Genomic DNA, 18636 nt, shown 5'->3' with positions numbered 1-18636 from the left:
TCTACAATGTCGCTCAAACCACTATGTTCAGTCCAGGCTCTTTCAAAAGACAAAACCTACCCGATTTCTCTGTGCCTTGGCGAGACGCCCTGTACGGTCAAAGTCTACATTGTCTGCATTCATTACAAGTATTTTGAGATTAGCTCCAGCCGCCATCCCAACTACCTACGCACCACCACCACAATCTCATACTCGTCACTGCTCGCCGGGAATGACCGGCAGCGTCAGCGTATTGACGTACTCCGGGCCGAAATGGATGCGATTGACACCCGCAAAGACCTTTGGAGACCTGTATGAAATCAGCAACGTAGCCCTCAAACCAAACTTCTCTGACCACTCAAAGACAGACTTACCGATCATTACTTTCGTTGTGCTGGAAAATCCCCGCACCCTCCGTATCCCCCGACGCCACCTCGAGCACCAAGCGCTGTCCCCTTTCCAGAACCACGCTCGTCGGCCACACCTCGACGTCCACGGCATAGACCTCGTCAGGAACGACAGCCTCCGCGTCGGCCGCGCGGTACTCGCGGTGCGGCAGCCACGGCGCGTGGTACGGGTGCGCGGCGTCCGTCTTGCGCAGGCTGACGCGCAGCCAGCCCTTGGCCACGGGGACAGGCTCACCGATGGCGCCCGTGTAGTGGATCTCGGCGCCCGAGGCCGAGAGGTGGCGGAGGGTGAGGAAGAGGTCGATGTCCGAGGGCGCGGTGCCAGTGGCAGGGTCGGCGGCGGCGGCAGAGACGTGCAGGCGCGCGACGATGTGGCCGGTGATTTCGGTGGCAGAGTCGGCGGGCGCCGTGGAGAAGGAGACGAGCTGGGGCGACTGCAGCGAGCCGGGGGCGGCGTAGGAGATGGCGGTCGCCTCGGTGACGTCTGGCCGCTCGAACGACAGCGCGCCGCTGGGCTGCAGGAACAGGTGCGTGTAGTGCGTCCTTGCAAGCGGCCACTCCTGCTCCATTCGCCGTGGAAACGCCTTCTCCGCCTGTGGGTCGTTGAAGCCAATCTGCTCGGCGCCCTTGCGGACGACGAGGTCGACGGCAGGCACTTCGCCTGGGCGGGACCACCCGTGGCGGTCGTCGCCTTTCAGAAAAGCGTCCAGGAAGCTGCGTTGAATCTCGACGTCTTCCTTGTAGTAGAATGGGAGGTCGTGGCGGCCGGTGATGAAGCGGAGGTACTTGAATGGCGAGCTCGCCCGCATGAAGCCGTGCACGTTGCCCCTGAGATGCAGCGAGATGGCACCCCAATTGGCGACGCTGAGTAGCGGGACATTGACGTCTTCCAATCTGAAATTGACCTCTTCGATCCTCGCATCATCGCGGAAGCGGTTGGCGAAAACGGCGTCCTGCTCGACGCGATTGGCCGCCAACTCTGCCTCGCCCAAGTCGCCCTCGATCGTGTCCGGGCCCCAGGGACGCGCCGCTTTGCCCGGGAGTCCGTACTGGTTGGAGCCGACCTGACGAGCCCACCACACGGAGAAGAAGTGATTGGACAGAATGCCGCCGTGCCGGAAGGCGTCGCGGTAGAAGTCGCTGAAGCCCTCCCACGGCACGATGGCAGCAAGGCCTCTGGGCTGGCGCGCGGCGACTTGCCACTGTGTTGCGGCGTAGTAGCTGATTCCTAGCAGGCCAACCTTGCCGTTGGACCAGGGCTGCGTGGCGCTCCATTCGATGACTGGCGAGGTGTTTAGTAGGAGGTATGGTTGGCGAGCTGTTGGGGACTGTGTGCATCTTACCATCGACGAAGCTGTCAATTGTCGTCTTGGACAGCACGTCCAGCGTTCCCGGTGATTGGCCCACGCCTACCTCGTCCGCGCGCACCACGACATAGCCGTGGGCTGTCCAGTAGCTGGGCGTCGGCGTCTCCCATGCGCTGTGCGCCGTTTGGTGATCCTGCTCCACTTTGCTGAAGCTCTCGGCGTGGAAGCTTTATGCTCGAAAGTCAGCCAATCTGCTCTGCAGGGGGGACGTCCAACACGCACTCTTTGTATGGGACGTCCTTTCCATACGGTCCATAAGTGGCGATGACAGGGTACTCTTTGCCCTGCGAGTCTTTCGGCAGATACACGTTGCAGCGAATCACGCCGCCGCTGCGGAGAGGCACCGAGACATTCTCACGATAAATGTACGGATGCGTCGTCTCGTCGACGGTCTGAATATCGCGAATCTCGTTGGGCATGATGCGGTCAAGTCACTTCGGGGCGGGAGGTACCAATGGATGAATGCGGAGGTGATTTTGCAGCTCAAGTCTTTATAGTCAACCTGGCTGACGACCGTCGGATGTTCGCTTTTTCAAAAAGCCCGTCGCAGCCAGGACGCCAGGTTGCGCGTCTTGCGCAGGGAAACCGGCAGGCGTTTGTCCCAACTGGTTCTCGCGTCGTCCGCAACGGGCGCTAGATGGCCGCTGGTGGGTGCTGGGATCGTCCCGCTTACCCGCGCCGCGGTTTGATGCAGCTCCTGCGCGTTTTCAGTCAGCTTACCACCTACGTGACGACTCGGGTTTTTGAAGAATCCTTGGCTGCCGGTAAAAAGCTGCCCGGCCAGCTGTCATCAGCAATGTTGTGCATATGCGATGTGGAGGTGCATGCGAGTCCGGCCCGACGGGGACGGGAGCGAAGGGGCCGAGATCTAGTGAGTCCGTCGACAATCAACGCGCGCAGTGAATCAGCAACCGATATCCATGGATCCAATTACTACTACTCGCTGAAGGTACTAGAGCAGCAATTTGACATTAGCCAGACTCGGTAACGGACAAACAGGCAACAATCACCGCTCAAAAACGCGGAAGATGGGATCGATCCACCTCGAAATGCGCGCCACGCAGCCATTACACCCGCAGACCACATCCTCCACGACAGCGTTATTGACCCGTCCATCTTCTACAGCCAAATCAAAGCCGCTGATTGACACGGCCTTGCCGTCATCCTCGATGCCCTCAGGCACCAGACCGAATCGCAGGAGTAAGCCCGAAAAGTCGACGTTGCTGGGCTGCACCGTCTTGTAGTAGGAACCGGGCAATTCGGCGAGGTTGGTGGAATCAGGGGAGCCGGATCCCCCGGCTTTTTCGAATGCACCATTGGACGGCGCGAAAAAGATTGGTGAGTCGCCCAGGCCGTTGAGGGAGAGGACTTTAACAAAGGGCGGGTCGATTGTCTGGAGAGCGCTTGCCAGCGTTGAGAGCTCTTTGTCCGACAGCAGAATCGATGCCATGGAGCCGCTGCAGTTGTTGTCAAAGGAGCCGGATTGCTTCTTGGTCGCGTCAGCAAGGTCGATCGGGCTTTGGGCCTCTTGGTCTTCGCCAAAGTATCCGATGAACGGGTCGACGACGCGGTCGATTTTGTAGACGAGACCGTTGGCTGCTTTGAGAGGCTCTTCAGGACTCAGTACCGCCTGTCCGTTGATCTTGGTGCCGCCCTCTTCGAGGCGAAAGGCCAGTGGGAAGCCCTCGATGGACGTCACGTCTGCGCTGCCATTGTTCAGGTCTTCGGCTTCGAATGAGCCCCGCGCAACGTGTGTCCTCAAGATGGCTAGAATCAGCTGGTATGAAGGTGCCGCAGTGATGAGCTTGACGACGGGCTCAGGGACGTTTTCGAACGCGTCATTCGTCGGAGCAAAGGCTGTGTACGGGCCAATCTTGGGGAAGTTGAAGCGTTCTTCGAGACCGGGTCCGGGGATCCCAGAAGCACCTCCAGTCGCGTTGAAAAGGCTGTAGAAGACGCTCAAGTCGGGGTCCTTGCTGATGGTCGTGAGGAGCGGGTCAGGTCCGCCTTGAGCAAGGCAACGCGAAATCAGGAGAGGTATCCCGAAGATGTAGATCAACGGCGATGTTTTCGACATGATGTTTCTAGACTTTCTTTTGGCAACGGAAACTCCTCGAAGCGACTCGAAGCGAGCTGAACCGGCGATCGCTCAGCTGAAGCCTTCGCCTTTTATCACCGCCATCTTCGCCGGCCACACCGCACTTTGATCCAGCTGCGATGCGTGCCCAGCGACGGGATGTTGGGTTAGCATGCTATAGGTGTCAGTCCAAGCCATTCTTGGACCGACGTGTGGCGCACCCCCAAACTCAAACGCAATAAGTGATCAGTAACACGACCACGATACCACCAAACGAGCATCTCCGCCGCGCAGCTGAAGACAAGCAGTGGGCTGGGAAGCGGGGTCGGTGACGCGGAAAGGCCGTCTCCGCCGAGCTGAAAACACATTGCTGCGTTGGGCCGTCCTAAGAACCAGGTCAGCGCCGGCTGGCCAAGAGGCACGGCACGAAGCTTGTCAAGCACGTGGGGAGCCGAAACAGCCAACTCCATCACTGCATATTTTTCCATATTTTTCCATTTTGCAAGTCGGGCAGAAAATCTCTTGGTCGCATACCTAGCACGAACGCCACAAGTCTACAGTTCTCGGTATGTTTCTCCGCCATAACGGAACGGCGCGCCCTTCATTAGGTTGACCCGACTCAACAGGAAAGTCGCTCCGCCATCAGTGACTGGGTTCTTTGGCTTGCGAGGCGGTGGGTAAGACCTCTCCCAAGTCCTGATGTTGTAGCTGGGAATGTCGGTGGGAGGAAAGGACCCGTCGGGAAGGCGGGCGGGTCCGTCGGGAAGGCGGGCGGGTTCTTTGAATGCGGACGGATTCATGAAGTCGGCAGCTGTTGTATTCTCCAACCTTTCCTCCAAGTCTTCCGAGAGAGATAAGAGCTCGTTGGCAACGTCGACTTTGCCGGCACAGTCGAGCAGCGAGATGCAAAACATGCGGTCCGTCTCCTCGGTGATGCCGCCTTTGTCCATCAAGTACATGGCCATGGCGCGGTACCAAAAGGCCTGAGCAACATCCACAGGGGTGATAGCACCGTTGTTTGGACCCATTTTGAGACGGTCCAGCGTCGTTGTCGTTGCCCAGTTCATAAACTCGCCGCGCTTGACAACGTGCCCTTGCTCGGCCATTCGCGGGTATTCTCTCCACTCAGGCACACGGCCAGCCACTCTGGCAAAGCGGACGCCTTCATCTCCGTACTCAAGCGCTCCTTCATAGTCGCCTATGTGTAGGGAGTTGAGCGCCTGTTGCAGAAACAAGCGCATCATGATCGGGGTGGACAGGGGCTGCGACTTCATCTCCCTTGGGAACAGTTCAGACGCATAAAAATTAAAAAGGAACGTGCCCCAGACGGCGTACGTGAGCGAGGCCTCAAAACGGCCGATTCTGTGATAGGCCTCGGCGTTCCGGAGGACGTGGAAGCAAGTCTTGACGGCTTCGATTGAAGTCTGCTCCCTGCGCTTCATCTGCATGACCGTACTCTTTGCCTTTGCTGAACTCGCACCTTGAATGTCGACCTTAGCAAAGGCGCGCAGTCGAGAGACGGGATTCAGGAGGGCCTCCTCTCTTCGAAGTGCAACCACCTTTGGCTCTGATTCGGGAGGCGGTGCAACCTGGATTGTGCAAACCATGCCGTTGGTGCGATACATCCCGCCCGTAACGAATCTGCTCAGGTTGATGCAGAGCAGGTCGAGTTCTTCAACAAGCAAGATGAAGTAGTCAATAGATTTGGGATCAACCACAGCATTCGAATTTTCCGCAAAGTGGATGCGCATCACCTCTCCAGGAATGTTCTTTGCCTCTGGCTTGGCTCGGCCGATCCATATGGGGGAATCGGGGAACTCCTCATGTCTGTCTTCCGGCGTACTCTTGAGCTTCCTTGTGGCCCGCTCGACCACAACAAACTTGTTCTGCCTGCGCAGGACACCCAGAGCCTCTTCTTGGATCTGTCGATTTACACACAGGATCTCCGTAAAGAGGCCCCACTTTGGAAGACGCGGCAACCCTGCCATGTAAGACTCTTTGGTTCTGTCGGCCACGACGAGATAGCCGTAGATTTCCTCGCGGATTTCGCGAGGCATCTCCATGAATGGGGATCGGTCGGTCGGCGGGACTTCAGGGCCCTTATCTTCCCGAGCCGAGTCTGTCGCGCCGTCTTCCTCCTCGCCTTCAGACGAGCCCTTGTCCGCCTTGTCTGCATCGGTGAGCGTGTCGCGTACGCTGAAGCCAAAGATCTCGTCCAGATTGATCCCTTCTTCAACTCCCTGCTGGTCCGAGGGATTCTCGGTGTATCGCCTGGTATTCGGATCTGGCATGAGAAGAGCACCAGTTCGTTGGATTCTATCTCCTAGGTCGAGGGGCGCTTGGTTCGGACTGCCCATGACGGTCTGAAGCATGAAGCCGGTGGGCTCCGACATCAATGCTGTGGCGGAATGTCAGAAAAGTTGCAAGAACAGGGACGACGGACGTACGACACGCCATTTGAGCCCTGCCAAAGTTCTCGTCCCATTGCTGAAGAGCTGCAGTGTTTTGTGCATCAAGCCGTTGGAGGTCTATCTGCGAGAGCTCTTCCGCTCAATGAATAAGATTCTCCTCGGCTAATATGTCGAAAACGGCGTTGTCAAGTCGTGAAGACGAACCGCGGTAAGTGACATGTGAGCACGTGACTTCGCGTCTAGGCCGAGTGCGTCTCGAGATACGCAGATAGTCGGATTTCCTTGTTGTAATGCTGGTTGGTTTACACTCTCTCGCAAAGGATCCATCCAGTCTTGGATATTCTCGCACAAATGAGAATGAAGCTCCCCAGAATCATTGTGCTCCCTGCAAATACTTGCGCGTACAGATATTGGCCGCCTTTGCTTTCAATGAGCGCACCTCCGATCGGACTGCCCGTCAGGGACGCGATGCCGACAATGGTCAGCCCCATTCCAATCCGCACCCCTGCCTTCTTCATGTCGCTGTTGAGACTCGCGAGAGCCGCTTGAAGCAGCGACTGGGTTCCACCTCCAAAGAATCCGTAGAAGCCGACTAGGATCCACATGCCAGTGGGTGTGGTGGTTGCGATCCAAGCGAATAGGCAGACTCCGGCGGAGAAGACGACAAAAGTCAGGCTGTTCACAGGGCCGAGCCAGCGATCTGATATGACCGCTGGAACGAGGCGACCAGGTACACCGATGCCATTCACGAGCAAGATGAGGTCGAAGGAGGCGTTGTCCGAGAATCCAACCAAGTCTCGAGCGTAGGCGCGAACCTATTGGCGTCAATTTCCTTCGACGCCAGTCGCTGGTCGAGTAACTTACATAGTAGTACGCGATCCAAATTCCCCAAAAGGCAAAAAACACGCTGATGCAGTACAGCAGATAGGGCATCTCCTTGAATGCAGCCCATTCAATCAGGGGACCGACGCTTCGTGGTTGCAGTCTAGTCCTAGCAATGGACAGGATAATGGTAGCGTTGAACAGTATGACGAAGCCCATAACGCGCATGGTCCAAGGAAATCCGATTCGGTGCAGAAGCGTCTGCGCGATTGCAGGAAATACCATGCCACCGGTACCTCCTCCACATGCGACAGAGGAGATTGCGAGCGCGCGTTTTCGAGAGAAATAAGTCGCAGTGTTTGCGATCGCTGGACAAAACACCAAACCCATGCCTATTCCCTGGCAAATTCCCTGAGCAAGAATCAGCTGCCAGTACTCCGAGCAGAGGCTCGTCATAAAGGCACCGAGGACCTGCAGGAGAAGTCCTACTCCCAAGACCACGCGGAAGTATCCAGCATCGAGGGCACGGCCAGAGAGCGTCCCGAGGAAGTAGCAAAGGAAGACCTGGAGCGAGCCAATCCAGGATATGTTTGATGGCGGAAGGTTCAAAGCGCTGGAGTAGTAGGCCTGGAAGATTCCGAAGCTATTGATGCAGCCAAAGGAGTTGAAGACGCACAAGTGTCCTGCGAGCACCTGCATCCAGGCTTGCCTCCCACCATCTGGCGGCTCTGCAGGTTCGATTGATTGCGGTCGCGCACTTGCTGGAGGGTTCATGCTGCCCAAAGGTGTGGCCTCCGGCCGAGTTCCATGCTCTTTTACATTTGCATGTGCCATTTCCTGTCTTGAAAATATTCTTTCAACTCGGGCAAAGTTTTACAAACAGTTGAAGCTGCTGGTACGGGTCCCAAGAAGTATCCCCGAAAAGTCGTCCGGTCGCTGCCACACGCCTCCTCGAACTCCTGTTCAACAACTTCAAGCCCGGCGGCTGCGCGCCCTCAAAACCGATGGAGATGATGATATGGAGGTCCGAGGATCCAGGGATGCGCACGTCAAAAGTCGACAAGTCTTTTGCGCCGCTCAAATCTGCGCTTGCGCCACCGCCCGATGTCGTGATCAGCTGGGTGCATGCATTGGAGGCCGCTTCAAACACCGCCTTGACACCGTCGCCGTTGATCAACTGCAGAAGGAAGGTCGACACGCGCAATACATGACATCCTTGGGCTTCGCAATAATTCTCAAGTTCTCAGGTCGTGTCCAGGTTCATTTTGAATGGAAGCCCCTCGGACTTTTGCTCTCTCGATCTCGAGCGATGCTGGCTGTACAAGGCTGACGAGCTGTGGATATGACGGCCAGATAGATGGATAGGATATCGATTCAAACGTCGAACTGACTTTGTGTTGAGGCTCAATTTGGGTTTGTTGTGGCAGTCCTGCGACCTGGAACTTGAGACGGCCGGATTGACGCTCGGACCAGAGCAACGATGACGTCGTCAGCTGACTCAGCGCGCAGAATTTTGCCTTGTGGCCTGAATCTTCCACTCTCCCTCTCCTCTTCCTGCAAATCAAAACACCACAACTGTTCGCTCCTCGACATCGTCACTCCCAACTTTTTCATTGGAGTACTTCATCTTTTGCTTCATGCGGCGCCTTACGGGACATCCTCCAACAGTTCCAGGTTGCATGAGGCCGCTCAAGGGGATGTAGAACACTGCTCCTCCACTAAGAGACATGGAGTCGGCACTGCTGGGATGGACTGGGAATCAAAGCAACCATTTTTCTCGACTCTCATGATTGCCGCCCAGGGATGCCAATGGAAATGTTTCCGCAGGCCGTCAACTTCCTCTCGCAAGTTCGGCAAGTTTCTTCCGCAAGGTAGCAAAAGCTGCTTCAGTCTTTGCCTGCCGTGGTCACTTTTGTGCAGTCAGAAACTCTGGCGCCGAGGATGCCAAACGGAAAGACTTCGTCCTTTGAATCTTCTTGCTCCTTCGTCAGTCTCTTTGCTTTCTTTTCCCGTCAGGGACCATGGTGGAGCTCAAATGCTTCGTCCGCTCGGCTCTGATACGCGGGGTCTCGGACAAGCTTCCAATTGCGTCCTCTTCTGGACCCCTCATTGCGTCGTACCTGTACAGGACACCGCAAAATGGCCAATGGGAGCAGCGCAATAGTAAGTGGTGAGACTCTCAAGGATTTCCTTTCAAGGTTCCCGCTCTAGCGCTCCCGAGACGCGGGGGCCCCGCATTTTCGCTCCCACATCCGCAGCTTCCTACGCGCTGCTCGACCATAATAAAACCGAGGTGCCTCGGAGAACTGCGTTCTTGCGGCTCCTTGATTAGTTTTCTTTCGTCTTCAAATAAGTCGCGAGATGAGGTTGTCTGTCATTTTGTGGTATGTCAGTGAGATGGCACAGATTCCACGCGGAGCCAGAAAAGAACAAGAGCCACCCAAACCACAGTCAGAAGAGCAAGACGCAATGCCGCCACCTTTGTCACCAGCTGTTGGGCCCGTCATCGCCGTGGATACGGCGGACGCCAGAGTTGTCCCTCGCAAAGCCATCAGATCACAAAGGCCTGCACCTGTCTCATCACGAAGACCAGCATCTCCTGCGGTCAAGTTACCGGTCGTGCTCTTTGGCTACGAGGCTTCAACGTTCACGATCAAGATTCGCCTTGCTCTACGCCTCAAACAGATTCCTTACACATTTGTCCACGTCCCGGTTATGGCACCGCGCCCCCTTCTTCGAGACTCGTTCGCACTGTCCTATCGCAAGATTCCAGTCTTGGCCATTGGTCGAGACATTTACGTCGACACGTATCTCATCTTGGAAATCCTTGAGCAACGCTTTCCCTCTCCAGACTTTCCGACCCTCTACCCCGCTGCCGAGGACGGAAGAACAAACAGAGCATTGATTCGACTTCTCACAGGGTACTGGGCAGACCGACCTCTCTTTCGCGTTACCACCGGCCTGATTCCTCCGCGAGTATGGCGCTCCCGCTTTGGAAACGACCGTGCCCAGCTCATCGGGCACCCACTGGATGCTGCAAAATTGGCTCGAAAAATACCCGAGAACCTGGCGGCATTGGATGTGCAGTTGAATTTGACCGAAGCTCAATTAAAGGAAGCAGGAGATCAAATGCAGACGCGACCTCATCAAGCCAATGGGCCGTGGCTATTCAGCTCGTCAAACCCCAGCGCGGCAGACCTTGCCTTGTTTTACCAGCTCAAATGGGGCCGCGATATTGCGCAAGGAAAGGGCGTCGACGAAATGATTGCTGGTCCTGCGGCAGACGACGACAAGGTACCTGTTGAAGTGGTGTTCAACTCCGAAAGGTATCCATGCGTCGTGGCCTGGTTCAAGCGGTTTGAAACCTACGTCGAGGCGCTTCCAAAAGTCGAGAAAGTAGTGGAAGACCCTGCCGGCGCCCTGCGAGCCCTCAAAGAGAGTGCGATGGTGCCAATTGAAGACGCTCAGCTTCACCCTGTGGCTCCGAAGCTAGACGCCTTGGCGGAGTCGCTGCGGCTGACACGGGGAGCCACCGTTTCGATAACGCCCAACGATACTGGCAGAGACGAGTATGTTCACGCCTTTCTGTTCCTGCGAACGTTTACTGATTTCGAGCAGTCCGACAGTCGGTATCTTGATCGACTTCTCGGCAGAACAGGTAGTCGTCCAGCCCTGTCATATCGACGGCAAGGCACCTGAAATGGAAGTCCGACAGCACTTCCCACGAGTCGGATTTGTTATTCGTCCTATTGCTGAATCGAGGCTATGAGCAAAGGCTTTTTCACTGCCGGTTGGCTGAGCGACTCTCACGGTGAATCGCAACAGCAGCATCGTGGACGCTGCCCACCAGCTCTCATTGGCGGTAGAGTTCCAGTCTGGGCGCCTCATGAACCCTGGTTTTGTCGCGCCAACCAATGAATGCGCCATCCCCTTTTGCCAATTTGTCTGACGGGCGCAAGATCGTCTCCTTCGGTGCCAAAACATCAATCACGATAGCTGAATCCACCAGATATCCCCGTCACTGCGTGGCGGAAACAAGCATCCCTGAGCACCGTAAGGATCGTTTGAGCCCTTGAACTGACATTGGCAAAGCCTACAATCCGGACCGTCTGTTTCACTGTGTTTGTCTACTTCGGAGCTTCCCGACGCCACCATGTGTGCGTCTACCTGTACCGCTGGCTTCTTATATCAGTGGATGCCTCTTAAAAAATGCATTCTCCAAAACCCTGGCATTGCGAAAGCTTAAATTACGAAATTTTGGAGTGGAAAGAAACAACTTCGACACTACCGCTAGCAATCATGCCGATTCCCCCAGCCTGGTAAGCTATCCAAACCCTCGAGACTCATTTCCTGCTACTTGCTCCCTATGTTGACTCGAACCAGGGCGAAACACCTGACAGCGCTTGCACTTCTCTTGTCTTTCGGAATCCTGCCTTTGGTTCCCTTTTTTATAACCGTTTATAATCCATTCAGTCTAAATTGCGCCACTTGTAATGGTAAGGGGGTATTGGAATTTAAAGACTGCTACTACAGCCCCGGAATACAAGGTCTTTTCACCATTGATCGAACTTGCGGATCATTTCCATTCTGGTTTGTCAAGCTCATCGACGCAATTTGGGATCTCTTTGTCGGCAGAGGTTTCCAATGGCTGGCCAGTTGGGTCAGCTACAACGTCTTCTCGAGCGTACTCCTCAGGGCGATGGAGGAATCGCAAATTCCGTTCCGGACTTTCCTCAAACTTTCCACCGAGACCCCGTCCCTGACTTCAGTTTGGTTTCTTTTGAAGGATATGTCTCGATTCTCTCGAATACGCTTGATCTTGCGGTTTTCATACATAGCCCTAGCCTCGAGCTATGTCATAGCCATGCCAACGTTATTGTCCACAATCACTGGATACATCAGCAAGTCAACGTCCTTCACCAAGTTGCCCAAATCTGGTTCACTTGTGTACACATCTGATATATACGAGGGAATTACGGTTACCGGCAACCTGTCTGGAATAGCAATCGGGACTTGCTATCCTGACAACACAGGGTTTCAGGGGCTGTCAAGTAGCTGGTTTCTCGACTGTCAGTTTGAGCCCTTACTTATAAGTTTTTGTCTTACTGAAAAATTGCAGGCCAAACGAGTTGGTATAGAAATGAAAGCTCGCAAGAATGTTAGAAACCCGGACATGCCCTCATCCTCTTTGCATTGTTTACTGACAGAGTAACAATCACAGGCACCCGCACATTGACCGTCAATGGACAGAACTACACTGCTCAGGAGGTTGATGGTGCTTTAGACTTGTTAACGCTCTGCTACGGGGGGACTAGTAATGACTTCGGTTATGGGGCGGCTCAGGCGGATCTTGAAGATTTGTTTCAAGCCACGGAATGTCTTCCTGACCCCGACACAGGCGGCTCATCGTACCAGTGGGGCTTCTCAGCTCCGTCATCCTCGATCGTGCTGATTGTGCAGCTCGTTTGGGGATGCAGCATGTACATCGTCTGGCTCGAGGCCCAGGCAAACAGCCAACTTATTCGCAAAGGCTACCGGTTGAATGAGCTTCGGGGAGCCATCGCTTTCGCAGCTGCGGCCGAGGCAGCAACGGGAATGGAGGCCTCGGAGCTTCAAAGCTCTTCGGTCGAGTCACTTGAGAAGCTTCTCTACGACAAAAAGGCAGCTGTGGACTTTTCAATTTTTTCGAGGGAACTTCCCTTTGCAGATACGGAAATCGTCGTAGTGGAGGACAAACGCGGGCGGAGCAGCTCCCCTGCTCGACAACCGCCAGCATACTCGCGCTTGGCTGGAAATAGCAACTTCTCCTGAAAAGTGGAACGAGTCGATAACGTTAGTCTGCATGTCTGCATGACAGGTCGCTTTGGGATAAGATGGAGGGAATCAGGCCACCACCTTTGCGACTGCCGCATCCATCACGTCTTGTTCAGCAGAATCATTGGAACTTTTCTGTCGAATTTCATGCACGCCTACAGGTTGTGCGACTGCTGTTCGCCACCATCTCGACGACACTCAGAGTTCTGACGAAATCTTACCACCAAAACGGCAGGTGATGCGCGCTCGACAGATAGGCCAATCGCTAAGAGGGCGCGCTGCGTGGTTTTTTGTTTCGACCGCGAGGACTATGACCGGGGGAGAGATATAAAGAGAAGCCGGACGTGTCGTTGACTCTGGAGTCCGCGGAAGTCGTCTCTCCCGTTGGACCGGTCAACGCATTGGGGAGGTCGTTCCATTTCGAAGTTTTTGGCCCCCCTCTCTACCCAGTTTTCTCTCGGACGAATGTGACTGTCTGATTTGGATCTCTGGCGACTTTCGGTCGATTTGCGAATGATGATGTACCGTTCAGTGGACGGGTGGTTTCAGGGCCTCGACGGGCGCATAATGCAACGCTGCACCACGTTGGATCCGGCTCCGATGAGGGAAGAGCAAAAAAAATTCTTCAGGCCCGACAGAGATTGTGTGCGAAAGCTGGTTTAACCATCGATGCCAAGGCTCGTGCTGACCTCACTTTGTTGTGTGCGGTGTCGTCACTCTGGCTTTGCGCGTCGTCAAGGCGAGAGTCCATGGACAGATCAATGGGGTCTGTGGGTCATTGGCACATGCGCGGCGCGGATGGTCATACGGATATGGGGTGTGTGTGTGGAGACGCAGGTCGGACACAGAGACGCCTCCAACGCTCCAAGACTGCCAAAATATTAATCGAAATCGCCAAAACGCGCTGCACGACGACGATTGACGATGAGCATGACTCGGCAGACCTGCCCTCGAATGTCGATGATGGCTGTTCCTTGCGCCACTCCCGCCGCGATCAGAGGCGCAAAGTTGCCCGATTGGGCAAGGCTGACATGGAGCTTGAGCAACACCATGACGTCACGCACGCGCCGCGACCCGCCCTCTTGCGTAGGTACCGCATATCCCACACTCCCGCATGCCCAACACCACGCCTCTTCTGTGCTTCTCCAGTATGAAATCACTACACCCACAATTGGTCCGACTGGCTGCCATCGGCATGTCCACTTCCCCTCACCGGAACCAAAGCCTTCTCCGCTCTCGTGGAGTTGGCTCCCGTCTGGTCGGAGCCGACGTCTGCCCGCCGCCGCAACCCTGGAAAACTGTCAGAGTTGATATCATCGCACTCCATCAGGGTCTTCCTTACGTTGTGGACAAGTGGGCCCCCCAGCTCTCTCTCTCCAACCCGTCCCCTTGGGGTATAAGATGAGGGGAGTCCGCGTCGACTTGTCGTTTGCATTCTTTACAACTCCAAATCAAAATTACTCTCCGCCTGGCCGCATCCATCATGGGTTTCTCAGGGTTTGAACACACCGGCTTCCTCGGTGGAAAGATTGGCGGCAAGGCGCTGCAGATAGGCGTCTGTATCACCGCAGCGTCTGGTTTCTTGCTCTTCGGGTACGCCCCTCGCGACATCTCCTCGACTGCGTCTTGCTGACTGTCGACAGTTACGATCAGGGTATCATGTCAGGCATTATCTCCGAACCCATGTTTATCCAGGACTTTCCCCAGATGGACGGCAACTTCAAGGACGGCGCCATCCAGGCCCTGGTCGTTGCCATTTACGAAATCGGTTGTCTTCTCGGCTCGTTCTTGATCATTGGCTACGGTGACAAGATGGGACGTAGAAAGTCGGTATTGGCTGGCACTGTGTGGATGCTCATCGGTACTGCTATCCAAGCCTCTTCCACAACCATGGGCCAGCTTATCGTCGGTCGCATTGTAACGGGTGTCGGGAACGGAATGAACACGTCCAGTATTCCCGTCTGGCAATCCGAAATGGCACCTCCCAAGATCCGTGGTTTCCTCGTGCTCTTTGAGGGTGCACTGATCACTGGCGGTATCATGGTGTCGTACTGGTATGTCAACTCTCTCCTGGCCACTTCCACATAGTCGCTAACTGATTTTCAGGATCAACTACGGTTTCTGGTTTGTCACGCAATACGGCTCCTTCCAATGGCGTTTCCCCATTGCCTTCCAAGCAGTCTTTGGTGTCATGTTGATCATCGGTGTCCTTGCGTACCCTGAGTCTCCACGCTGGCTGCTCAAGCACAACGAGGACACCGCCGCGCTCCACATCATGGCGCACCTCCGCGACACGACCCCCGACGATGTCAACCTGCTCACCGAGATTGATGAGATCAAGAAGGTCAACGCCATCACTGGCGGCAAGAAGCTCACCGTCAAGGAATTCTTCAGCAAGGGCCCCGAGATGAACAGGTGGCGCTCTCTGATCGCCTTTTGCTCTCAGGCCTTCCAGCAGATTGGCGGTCTCAACTTGGTCACCTACTACGCTACGACCGTCTTTGAAGACTCGCTGGGCTTTGACGCCGAGCTCTCGCGTCTGATGACTGGCTGCCTGGGTACTGAATTCTTCATTTCTGCGCTCGTCGCCCTGTTCGTTGTCGACCGCCTCGGTCGCCGCCGCCTCATGCTCTGGGGTGCCATGGGCATGGCCATCTCGCTGCTCATCGTCGGCGCCTGTCTGTCGGCCGGCACCAAGCCTCCGGCGTACGTCGCGACCGTCTTCATCTTCGTCTACAACACTTTCTTCGCCATTGGCTGGCTCGGTGTCACCTGGCTGTACCCGGCAGAGATTACGCCCATCCGCATCCGTGCCGAAGCCAACGGTCTGTCGACGTCTGCAAACTGGATCTTCAACTACGCCGTCGTCCAGCTCGCTCCCATCATGATCAACAAGATTGCGTGGGAGACCTACTTTGTCTTCATGTGCTTCAACTTTGCCTTCATCCCCGTCGTCTACTTCACCTTTGTCGAGACCAATGGTAAGTCCTCAATCTCTCTTCTCATTATACCAGCAAAAGCTAACGCACACCTCAGGTTACCCTCTCGAAAAGATGGACGCCATCTTCGCCGAAGCATACGAGAAGAACGAGAACCCCGTCTGGACCGAGCGCCGCGTGCGGAAGGGCGAGGTCCTCGACGTCGAAAAGACCCTCGAGGACGCCGAGCGCGTTGCCGAGGCCCGCCACGACGTGCCCGGTCGCAGCAGCACCGAGAGCAGCGACGCCGACGCCTTCAAGAGCGGCTCCCGTCGCAAGGAGGGATAAACGAGATGACCAAGTCGTTTCCTCCTTCGTCGATCGACATTGAAGACGACGACGCATAGCAGCGGAGATCTTTTTCCTTTTGTTTTGGTTTTGTTGTTGGCTTTTTGTTTCCTTTTTCAGCTTTGATGATACCACGAGACGCAACGCATATTGATGGAGTTGTTGGTTTAATTACAACATGAGACTCTTTGTACAAGAAAGACTGTAAGATAGTAGTAGAGGGAGGGAAGTGCACTGAATCGTCACGACATTATGGATATGTACCAAAAATCTTGGATACTGAAAAAAGCATGAGGATGAGCATGTGTTAGTTTGCAAAGGCGAGACTGCTTGATGCCTTCTCTCTGCTTCCTCTTGTGTTGCCTTTGGCATTTTGCTACGTGTCTTGCCTGCGAATCTGTTTCTTGAATGCTTTCTCTGTTTGTGTCGACGTCACTCAACTTTTCGCAAAACCTCCTTGTCCGCTCGCCTTCCAGTTTCTCTGTCTCGTTCACTCTTGGTGCGCGGCGGCGAAGTCATTGTCCGGCCACTGAACAGTACTCCTTGACGCCAGGAACTCGCTTTTTACAAGCTGCAAGTCTTCTGTCAACTCGGCAGCTGCTCGCAAAGCGGCATCGGAGCGCTGACCCCGCCATTCCCCAAACGGACTTTAGAGGACTAGGACGTGCCCCATGTCAATTAACGGCCGAGGAAGTTTTGACAAATCGAGCTCCTTGGGGCGGAGGCAAGGCAAAAGGACGAGCATCCTCGCCACCGTCGCGATGGGTTGCATTTGGGAGACCGCGAGATGGATTAAAGGGTGAAGTTCATGTAGGGTGTTGTGCTGCTTAGGTGCGTGCGCCCACAAGGACGCGCCTGACTGCTGCTCTGATGACGTCAGGGGTGACTACGCGGGAGCGCCCAGTCCTCCATTTTCATCAAAAATTGGAGAGCACAGTGATTGCGAGTCACGCTGCAAAGGGCATCAGAAAACAAGCTCATGCCCCATATCAATCACCGGCTAATGGAGTCGTGACAGGTCACGCTGCCTCGAGCGTCGACGCAGCATAAGGGCCATCATGCTCGGGCGACGCTTTGCGTCCGGCAGACAGCGAAATGGGCTGCAGAGCGCAGCCAGACTTTCCACGAGCTTACATTTCCAAAGTTCAGGTCTACACTTAATACAAAAATCCACCGTGGTGCAGTGGTAGCACGCAGTGTTTCCGGCGTCCCGCGAAATCATGGCCCTTCCATTCCGGGTGGTCGGGGAGAAGATATGGTGCTTCAATGGAGCTGAGACCCGAGTTCGATTCTCGGCGGTGGCATTCTTTTTTTCTGCCGTGGTCTTCATCTTGTCTGTCTATTTCGTCGAAGACTTTGTTTTTGTTTTGTGTGGGGTTTGCGGATGGTTGGCTTTGTACTTCCACGGAACAAGAGAATGGGCGAGGAGCTGTCGGGCGTCTTTGTGATGATCTTTTGACACGAAGGCGCTGTTGACGGTGGAGGAAGGCGCGACTGTCTCGACCTGGGGCCTGTCACCTTCCACCTGTCACCTGCAACCTGCCACAAACGACACCTGCGGCTCGCTCTCCGCCATTTGATCCTTCCACTCGACGTCCTCGTTGCATCGCATGGCCGTCGAATTCCTCGCTCAATCACCTGCTGCTTGACGAGGGAAGGAAGGCATTCGTCGCCAAAGTCCACTACTCCCGCGACAACAACTGACGGCGGCGACATTCACTTGCTCACTGCAGCACCGGCACCTCCTCAGTACGACTCGCCTTCCAACTGACGTCACCAAATGAGAGCATGCTCGATGTCACTCAACGGCTGCGGTCATTTCCACGCCTCGATGCCTGACGCTCTAAGGGACGGGGACGTGCATGAAGGCAGAGAGCAGCTGAGGAACGTCGGCTAGCGAAGTCAAAGAGCACACATCAAAACAGAAACTGACGTTGAGCGGAGTTTCTGATGCTGTTGTGAAGTGTTGGCTACGCTGCTCGGAAGTCTGTGTTCGTGGTATGAGGAGCTTGAGATGAGGATAGAGGTCGGCGGACTGTCAAGAGACTGTGAAATTGAAGGATAGGGTGCGCCAGGCCAGGCAGTAGCGTCGTAACAGCAATGTCCACGCGCACATCCTCTTCGTGGCCAGCTGCCAACAGCAGCAAGCAACCAAGCTCATGCCCGACGCGCCGTCATGGCAGTACCTAACTAGCAGATCGAAATCAGCATGAGCACCAGCGCCGCCGGGCTTCGCTGGAACGCAAGAGCAAGCAGGCAAGAACTTAATCAAGACACTTCCCTTCCAGCCTTCCCTTTATCCTCTTGATACACCCCAGACTCCGGATCCCACCCAAACACAAACCATCGTGGTGCAAGGGTAGCACACTCCGTGCCCAATAAGGCGCGACCTACAATTGCGTTTCTGTAGCGGCTTCGGGATGACGCGGAGAGACCTGAGTTCGACTCTCAGTGATGGCCTTCTTTTTTCGTTTTTTGTCAAAGGGTCCGGCG

At 55.3% G+C, this 18636-nt stretch overlaps 7 protein-coding genes, 1 non-coding gene and 1 pseudogene across 9 annotated transcripts; 5 read left to right on the top strand and 4 right to left on the bottom strand.

The window, feature by feature from the left end:
• Nucleotides 1-195: 195 nt before the first annotated feature.
• Nucleotides 196-2172, bottom strand: BKA78DRAFT_356335 (X-Pro dipeptidyl-peptidase protein; the record flags this gene model as incomplete). Its single annotated transcript, XM_066892043.1, has 4 exons — nucleotides 196-289; nucleotides 354-1668; nucleotides 1730-1920; nucleotides 1976-2172. 4 exons carry the CDS (start codon nucleotides 2170-2172, stop codon nucleotides 196-198), a joined length of 1797 nt encoding a protein of 598 aa, XP_066739487.1.
• Nucleotides 2173-2759: 587 nt separating this feature from the next.
• Nucleotides 2760-3830, bottom strand: BKA78DRAFT_299183 (FAS1 domain-containing protein; the record flags this gene model as incomplete). The annotated part of the gene is made up of 1 exon (XM_066887018.1): nucleotides 2760-3830. One exon carries the CDS (start codon nucleotides 3828-3830, stop codon nucleotides 2760-2762), a length of 1071 nt encoding a protein of 356 aa, XP_066739486.1.
• A 277-nt stretch (nucleotides 3831-4107) lies between these two features.
• On the bottom strand, nucleotides 4108-6468 carry BKA78DRAFT_36799 (uncharacterized protein). The gene is made up of 2 exons (XM_066892623.1): nucleotides 6278-6468; nucleotides 4108-6228 (listed from the first exon to the last, which is right to left on the bottom strand). The coding sequence occupies exons 1-2, from the start codon at nucleotides 6285-6287 to the stop codon at nucleotides 4385-4387; spliced, it is 1854 nt and encodes a 617-aa protein (XP_066739485.1). The 5' UTR covers nucleotides 6288-6468; the 3' UTR covers nucleotides 4108-4384.
• Nucleotides 6469-6543: 75 nt separating this feature from the next.
• Nucleotides 6544-7837, bottom strand: BKA78DRAFT_257884 (major facilitator superfamily domain-containing protein; the record flags this gene model as incomplete). Its single annotated transcript, XM_066885226.1, has 2 exons — nucleotides 6544-7056; nucleotides 7106-7837. The coding sequence occupies 2 exons, from the start codon at nucleotides 7835-7837 to the stop codon at nucleotides 6544-6546; spliced, it is 1245 nt and encodes a 414-aa protein (XP_066739484.1).
• Nucleotides 7838-9532: 1695 nt separating this feature from the next.
• BKA78DRAFT_257440 (uncharacterized protein) lies at nucleotides 9533-10832 on the top strand (the record flags this gene model as incomplete). The annotated part of the gene is made up of 2 exons (XM_066885186.1): nucleotides 9533-10632; nucleotides 10682-10832. The coding sequence occupies 2 exons, from the start codon at nucleotides 9533-9535 to the stop codon at nucleotides 10830-10832; spliced, it is 1251 nt and encodes a 416-aa protein (XP_066739483.1).
• A 220-nt stretch (nucleotides 10833-11052) lies between these two features.
• Nucleotides 11053-12420, top strand: BKA78DRAFT_36768 (uncharacterized protein). Its single transcript, XM_066892610.1, has 3 exons — nucleotides 11053-11382; nucleotides 11447-12221; nucleotides 12285-12420. Exons 1-3 carry the CDS (start codon nucleotides 11273-11275, stop codon nucleotides 12297-12299), a joined length of 900 nt encoding a protein of 299 aa, XP_066739482.1. The 5' UTR covers nucleotides 11053-11272; the 3' UTR covers nucleotides 12300-12420.
• Nucleotides 12421-14360: 1940 nt separating this feature from the next.
• Nucleotides 14361-16360, top strand: BKA78DRAFT_288167 (general substrate transporter; the record flags this gene model as incomplete). The annotated part of the gene is made up of 4 exons (XM_066885745.1): nucleotides 14361-14470; nucleotides 14521-14931; nucleotides 14984-15858; nucleotides 15914-16360. 4 exons carry the CDS (start codon nucleotides 14361-14363, stop codon nucleotides 16141-16143), a joined length of 1626 nt encoding a protein of 541 aa, XP_066739481.1. The 3' UTR covers nucleotides 16144-16360.
• A 952-nt stretch (nucleotides 16361-17312) lies between these two features.
• BKA78DRAFT_t167 lies at nucleotides 17313-17447 on the top strand. Its single transcript has one exon. It is a non-coding gene; the product is annotated as a tRNA-OTHER (tRNA).
• A 1038-nt stretch (nucleotides 17448-18485) lies between these two features.
• BKA78DRAFT_t168 lies at nucleotides 18486-18603 on the top strand (annotated as a pseudogene). Its single transcript has one exon. The product of its transcript is annotated as a tRNA-OTHER (tRNA).
• Nucleotides 18604-18636: the final 33 nt, after the last annotated feature.

This window comes from Phyllosticta capitalensis (genome assembly GCF_038381095.1).
Source record: "Phyllosticta capitalensis strain CBS 128856 chromosome Unknown BKA78scaffold_11, whole genome shotgun sequence".
NCBI classification, from domain to species: Eukaryota; Fungi; Ascomycota; class Dothideomycetes; order Botryosphaeriales; family Phyllostictaceae; genus Phyllosticta; species Phyllosticta capitalensis.
Note: the sequence above shows the minus strand (reverse complement) of the source record. Positions and strands in the feature narration are given on the sequence as shown.